At 41.3% G+C, this 7,810-nt stretch overlaps 1 protein-coding gene across 1 annotated transcript; it reads right to left on the bottom strand.

The window, feature by feature from the left end:
• Positions 1–1,444: 1,444 nt before the first annotated feature.
• Positions 1,445–6,000, bottom strand: npy2r (neuropeptide Y receptor Y2). The gene is made up of 2 exons (XM_015041973.1): positions 5,781–6,000; positions 1,445–3,225 (listed from the first exon to the last, which is right to left on the bottom strand). The coding sequence occupies exon 2, from the start codon at positions 3,209–3,211 to the stop codon at positions 2,126–2,128; it is 1,086 nt and encodes a 361-aa protein (XP_014897459.1). The 5' UTR covers positions 3,212–3,225; positions 5,781–6,000; the 3' UTR covers positions 1,445–2,125.
• Between the last annotated feature and the right edge of the window lie 1,810 nt (positions 6,001–7,810).

The following is a 7,810-nucleotide window of genomic DNA, read 5'->3' as shown; positions in this document are numbered from 1 at the left end:
ATGTCCTATCCATAATAGTTGTGATAAATCCATGCAAAATTTAATCTTAAACATTAAAAGTGTTTTAAACCAGTTTTCATTGTAACATATATGACACACTTACAGTGCCCTCAATGTTTTCACACCCTTTGAACACAGTTTGTCATGTTAGAATCACAAACTTACAGAATTTCATGTCACATCATAGATCATAATTTACAGAAGGAAAGTGATACATAATTTTCACGGTGCTAATTAGTTTTCTAGTTAAATCTGTTCTCCTGACACCATAATGCTGCCACCATCGTGTATCACAGTGTGTTTAAGATGATGTCCAGTATCGGTTATATAGTTTGTTGGCCACAAAATTCACAGTTTGCTCTTATTTTGACCACCGCAGCTTCTTCCACCTGGCCTGCCGACTTGACTTTCTTTTAACATTGTTTTCTTGCCACAGGTCCAGCACAGCTACATCTTTGAAATTCATCCATCCATCCATCCATTTTCTGTCACTTATCTGGGGTTGAATTGCGGGGGCAGCAGCTTCAGAAGGGAGGCCCAGACTTCCCTCTCCCCAGCCACTTCTTCCAGCTCCTCCGGGGGAACCCCAAGGCGTTCCCAGGCCAGCCGAGAGACATAAGTCCTTCCAGCGTGTCCTGATTCTTCCCCAAGGCCTCCTCCCGGTGGGACGTGCCCAGAACACCTCACCAGGGAGGCGTCCAGGAGGCATCCTGACCAGATGCCCGAGCCACCTCAACTGGCTCCTCTCGACGTGGAAGAGCAGTGGCTCTACTCTGAGTCCCTTCCCCCTGACCCAGAGAAGGCACTCTACCCTTTTCCGGCTCAAGACCATGGCCTCGGATTTGGAGGCACTGAGCCTCATCCCAGCCGCTTCACACTCGGCCGCGAACCGCTCCAGTGAGAGCTGCAGATCACCATCTGATGAAGCCAACAGGACGACATCATCCGCAAAAAGCAGAGATGTGATCCTAAGGCCACCAAAACGGATCCCCTCAACACCTCGGCTGTGCCTAGAAATTCTGTCCATGAAAGTAATGAACAGAATCGGTGACAAAGAGCAGCCTTGGTGGAGTCCAACTCTCACCGGAAACGAGCCCGACGTACTACTGGCAATGCGGACCAGACTCTGACACCGGTCATACAGGGACCTGACAGCCCACATCAAAGGGCCCGGTACCCCATACTCCTGGAGAACCCCCCACAATTCCCTCTAGGGATACGGTCAAACACCTTCTTCAAGTCCACAAAACACATGTAGACTGGTTGGGCGAACTCCCATGCACCCTCCAGGACCCTGCTGAGAGTGTAGAGCTGGACCAGTGTTCCACGACCAGGACGAAAACCACACTGCTCTTCCTGAATCCAAGGTTCGACTATCCGATGGAGCCTCCTCTCCAGGACCCCTGAATAGACCTTACCAGGGAGGCATAAGAGTGTGACCCCTCTGTAATTGGAGCACACCCTCCGGTCCCCCTTTTTAAACAGAGGGACCACCACCCCAGTCTGCCAATCCAGGGGAACTGCCCCCGATGTCCATGCAATATTGCAGAGTCGTGTGACCCAACACAACCCTACATCATCCAGAGCCTTAAGGAACTCTGGGCGGATCTCATCCACCCCCAGGGATGAGATCCTCCATATACATATACATAACTCCAATGTGAGACGTGGATGTCTGCAGCTCCTCCAGAGATACCACGGGCCTCTTTGCTGTGTCTCTGAATCCTGGTTTCCTTCCCCAGCCTCTGATTAGGTAGATTATGATGTTTTGGAAAGTGTGCAGCTTTGCCATATTTTTGCACATTTTAGAAAGAATAGTGCTCTGTGAGATGCAGCTCTAGTCATGCTGAAATAGACCAACACCACGACTCATGTTAGCATTTGGCTCCACTAGATTTTTTTAGAGACCTCAGAATTTTGGAGGCTCAGTACAAATGCAGGCTTTACAGATTATGATTTGTTAGAAATTTGACTTTTACTTCCTTATGCATCTCTTAGATTTGATCTAGCCCAAATAAATACACAGAAGCTTCTGACTGTAACATGACAAATGTGTAAAAGTGGGGAAAAAAAACCCGCGAGGGACTGTACGTTTTGAGTCGGCAAATAAATACTACCCCTGTTCTCAGAGGTTTGTTGACTTGAAGTCAGTGCAGTCCCTGTCGTCATCTTTTTCTTTCTCTCTATTTTTGGAGGATCTATATCTGACGCCGAGGGGCCGGTAACATTTGACCACAGACAAAAAGGCCATCCTGTAGTTGTTGTTCATCCACCCATACAGGATGGGATTGACGCAGGTCGAGCACATGGCCATGATGTGGAACACGGTGAAAACCAGCTTAAAGTCTTTCATATTCAGCACACTGTTATCAATGTCTATAGCCAGTTGGAATGCATGGAAGGGGAGCCAGCTCACAGCAAAGACCACCACCATGGTCAGCATCATCTTGGTGGTCTTCTTTCTTCGCTGGTTGTCATTGCGGCCACATATCATGTGTTTTTTCAGTTTGTTCCATATGCGGATGTATGCAACAGAATTGATGAGCAACGGTATGACAACCTGGACCACCAGCATGGAGAAGCTGTAGATCTTTCCATTCATGCTGCTGTCCGGCCACTTCTCTGCGCACACCTGCAGGGTCTCTTCGGTGGAAATGTTAAAGGACCCAAACTCCCTGAAAATGGCAAGCGGGCTGGCCAGCAAGGCGCTGAGTGCCCACGTGATGACGATGACCACGGCACACATGTCTCTGGACATCTTGGTATCCATGTGGTGGACGATGCTCCTGTGGCGGTCCAGAGCGATGATGTTCAGAGTGATGGTGGAGACGTGTACAGCCATGCCTTGAGCGAAAGGCAGCAAAAAGCATAACACCTGACCAAACAGCCAGTCGTCATAGAGAAGGTAAACAAGAGTGAAAGGCAAACACAGCGTGTTCACCAGCAGGTCAGCCACAGCTAAGTTCACGATGAAGAAGTTGGTCACTGTGCGTAGGTTTTTGAATTTATAGACAACATAAATCACCAAGGAGTTTCCAGTGACTCCAAACAAGATGATTGTGCTGTAAGAGAGGATGAGGACAACTTGAACTCCAACCAGCTTTGTGCTGTCATCCAACGTCCAGGGGTTCTCTTCAATACAGCAGTCGAAATGTTCATCTTCAAATGTAAAATGCTCCTTTTGAGTCATGTTTAGTTCATCCTCATTCATGGCTAACAGCCAGCCTGTAGAACAAATATTGAATCATTAGTTGGACCATTAAAGATTTCAGTCCTATGGTTTTAATGAACATATACAGGCAAAAATAGAATTCACTGTAAGCCTGAAAAGTTTGAAGTTAAAATAACAGTAACTCACCAGCTTTATTCATGCCTAAATAAAACATTTTAAAGTTACAGTATGCAACTTTTACAAAAATCTGTTTGTTGCATATTTTTTAAATCTGTCACTATATCCTGACATAGTGACAGATTTAAAAAATATGTAATGTCCTGACATAGTGACAGAACATTTTCAGTTTATCAGACAGATAATCTGTGAATAGATCAAGCTCCTTCACCTCCTCTCACTGCTGCAATCTGCAGAAATGCAGTCAAAAACAACCATTCAGAGCCAGGAGGAGGGGCTTAGCGTTGTCAATCATCCTCACGCAGGCGCTGCTAAATATGCTAATGGTGGAGAAACAACTTACCTTTACAGGACAAAACGTAGTCACTGTCATTGGTGGCCATGCTAACTAGCCTTACCATTCACATCAGACTCCATTGTGATGAACCATCTTTTGCGTAGCAGAAAGCCGAGGGGTTGTGGGGAGCTGTGAGCAGGGGTGATTGACAGCACCAAGACCCACCTCCTGGCTCTGATTGGTTGTTTCTGATTTAGCAGTGTATTTGTTCAGATGACAGCACATCCACAGGGAGAAGGCAGAGGAACGCCTTTTTTTTCACAGATTATTTGTTTTGAACTGTCACAACATAGGTTTTGACAGATATGTAGAAAAATAAATAAAAGTTAATACTGTAGTTAATACTATGAAAAAAAATTTATTTGGCCCCTACATTAAACTGTTGTTGTTATGAAAGCTTTTTGGCCAAATGGGAAAAATACATGATAAACATTTACTGTAAAACATTTGGAGCTATGGAAGTTATTTCTGATAACCTCATGGCCACGTTATGGCAGACGTGAATAAAAATATATAACTATTTATACACAACAAATTACACAAAGACTGCTGTGATTAACTGTCTGTATGCTGTCTGTTGTAATAGCGGTTGTTAAGAACAGCTTAATGATGTTACCAACATATGCTCTTTCACTTTGGCAAAAGTTGTGAGCTGTTTTATGATTTAGTTAGAGTTATGCTTATGAATAACATGACAGTGTGACAACCCAGCTTATTTGTGTTTTTGTCTCTAGATATAGAGGCTTTTCAGACCATTTATGAAACATTTACCTAAAAGGTTTTGACAGAAGAAGCTGTTTCAGTAACTGCTACCTAGTTTGAAAAGTCAGGAAATAAACAGATCTAGATGCTCCATATAAGAGAACCTTGAAAGCATTGTCTGAAACTTTTGCAATTATTAGTCAGACAAAATTTGCATAGCTGACATATGTGTGGCATTTTGTATTCTTAATATGTTCACTTATAGCCACATGTTAAAAACAACACCAAATACTTTGGTGAAAGTGATTTTTCTTGGTGACCTGATATCAGGATTAGATCAGAACCTGAAAATTCCTGCACCTGAGCATATCTAGTATAAACTGATCTACATTATGACTGCAGTACATGTTACAGTTCTGTTGGACACCAAAGGGCATTTAGGACAAACATTTTTGTTTTAGCTCATAACAACTGAGAAATGACAATCAAAAACATTCTGCTTCTCTTTAGCCAAAAACAGCAGACTATTTTTTTCTGAATTACTAATTGTGTTGTTTGTTTGTTTTTACTTGTGGGGTATGAATAATAAAATATAAACACATTTTAAGGTGTATTATCATATAAAGCTGCTGACATTAAGGCAGCTTTTAGTGTGAAAACCGCTCTCCAGTGACTTACTCTAAATTGCTTCAGATAGAGAACTGTTGTCATTATGATCATTTTGTTGTTAAAAGAGCAAAAATGATTTACATTGTTAGCAGTTAGGGATTTAAAGCGTGAATGGGTATGATTGTCTTAATGATCTCACATTTCATAGGAAGAATAATTCTTGCACAAAATTAAGAATCGTTAAAACGATTTAAAAACCCAAATTGCCTGTTCAACATCGTACTGGACAGCGAAGAGTGTTTTTAGGTTGTCATTAAATCCCAAATAGGTCTAAATCACAGGCTGATAATCTATGTGAGGAAATGATACTTTAAAATCAATGAAATTCTCACACCAAGTCCTCTAATAAATGATATAATCATTAATGGTCATATTATTTTTAGCCCGTCAACAATTAGTTCAGGGTAGTTTATATACTGAATCAAGACGATTGATTCAGCTTCACAATCACACAGAATTGCCAAAATAATAATAATAATAATAATAATAAAAATAATAATAATAATAATAATGTGTGTATATATATATATATATATATATATATATATATATATATATATATATATATATATATATATATAAAATATATATATATAAAATTTTGCCCAATAAAGTGAAAGTATAACCAGGCTTAAATACTGGAACTTACCAGCATAACCAAAGGTTTTCTCCTGATATGAGTCATGTGGTCATTTGTTACAATGAATAAGTAAATGAACTTACCTCAGTGAAGCGGTATTCTATTTAGATTCGGGCCATTGTTTGCACTTCTTGTAAACTTTTGTCTTAGTTCCCCAGCTGATAAAAACGCGAATAAAACATTATAAGCTTGATTGAACAGCAACTGATCCGCATCCGTCTTCCGATGGTGGTCATGGTGCGCGCAGCAGCGCAGCCGAGCGGCGCGCAGCGTCTCCCCTCTGCGCACTGCGGTCCGGTTGGCATTGACAATGTCTCGACTGCCTTTTGTCGCTGAGAGGAAAAAGATGAGGCTGTCTGAATTACAAAGTGGAAACGAATGGAGAAGTGATAGTTCTTTGCATCACAAAGAGTCGTTTTCTATACGCTCCTCTTCGTGCAAGTTTGCAATATAAAAACTCTGAAGGGAAAGCTGATGCAAAGCGCTGTAAAACCCCATCCGGTTGAGAACATGACAATACGTGCAGAATACGAAATTGTAATGCTGCAGCGCAATATAATGGAAAATATGTCAACCTGTAAAGTTTATTTTAAAAATCAAAGATGTTTTATTCCAGATTAGAAGATCCCAACATTTAAAACAAAATGCTTGATTGTGCCGTTTTTTAATTTGAATGAGAAAAATTTAATCCCAATTTAAGAATTTGCTGCAAAGGGAGGCTGAAATGTTTCAGGAATGTCTCAAATGGAGACTTGGTTAACCAAAAGTTTAATATCTGTTTAATGTTTAGTTACATTTCAGAGAAGGAAACGTTAGGAACAAACTTCAGTTCTGGAGGTTTGTTCCTCACAAACCTCCAGAACTGAATTAAAAATTATTTTTTTATTATTGGTGTGATGTAGCATATAATTGTAAATATCATATTTACAATTAGAAAAATAATTGTAAATATTATTTACAATTAGATGTAAATATTATTTACATCTAATTGCACAAATGGTTGGAGTTAATAATCAGATACAAAAATGTTTTGGAGGAATTTTTTGGTTTCTGACACTATTGCATGATAAAACACTCCCCTGGTCAAATTGACCCACGAACATTATCGCTGTACCTCAGAAACGAACATAACAGGAGGGTTAAACATTTGTAGAACATCTTTAGAACAATGAAATGACAATTTTACAACAGGAATGGTACAATGTGAACGTTCATTGTGTGTGTGTGTGTGTGTGCGTGTGTGTGTGTGAGTGTGTGCACGCGCATCCATTTTCTGTTTATCCGGAGTCAGGTCATGGGTGCAGCAGCCTAACTAAGGAGGCCCAGACTTCCCTCTCTCCAGCCACTTGTTCCAGATCCTCTTGGGGAATCCCAAGGCGTTCCCAGGCCAGCAGAGGAACATCGTCTCTCCAGTGTGTCCTGTGTCTTCCCCTGGGTTTCCTTCTGGTGGTACGTCCCTAGAACACCTCACCAGGAAGGCGCCCAGGAGGAATCCTGACCAGATGCCCCAGCCACCTCAACCGGCTCCTCTCGATGTGAAGGAGCAGCAGCTCTACTCTGAGTCCCTCCTGGATGACAGAGTTTCTCACCCTATCTCAATGGAGAGGCCAGACACCCTACGAGGAAAACTCATTTCAGCCGCTTGTATCTGTGCCCTCTTTCTTTTGGTCATGACCCAAAGCTCATGACCATAGATGAAGGTAGGAATTAGATTGACCAGTAAATCGAGAGCCTCGCTTTTTGACTCATCTCTCTTTTCATCAGCTCCATTTTTCCCTCATTCCTAAACAAGATCCTGAGATACTTAAACTCCTCAACTTGGGGCAGGAGATCCTCCCCGACCTGGAGAAAGCACTCTATTCTTTTCTAGCTCTGTATTTTTCTGTATTTATTCATACAGCTATGAATTTATATATAATTTATTGAGATGATAAAAGAAAGAACCTTGAATACATTGATCAACAGGTTTTGCATGTCATTTATCACATTCTCTTTCCTTTGGTTGGTTTTCTCACCCAGGGTGTCAGACACACACAGATCTCAGATTTTTACATGTATGGTGGAAAAGAGGACAAATATAAAACTTTAATTTATACACATTTATTGACTAACA

This window comes from Poecilia latipinna, unplaced genomic scaffold (genome assembly GCF_001443285.1).
Source record: "Poecilia latipinna isolate Pla-1442-1.1 unplaced genomic scaffold, P_latipinna-1.0 Scaffold574, whole genome shotgun sequence".
NCBI lineage: Eukaryota > Metazoa > Chordata > Actinopteri > Cyprinodontiformes > Poeciliidae > Poecilia > Poecilia latipinna.
Note: the sequence above shows the minus strand (reverse complement) of the source record. Positions and strands in the feature narration are given on the sequence as shown.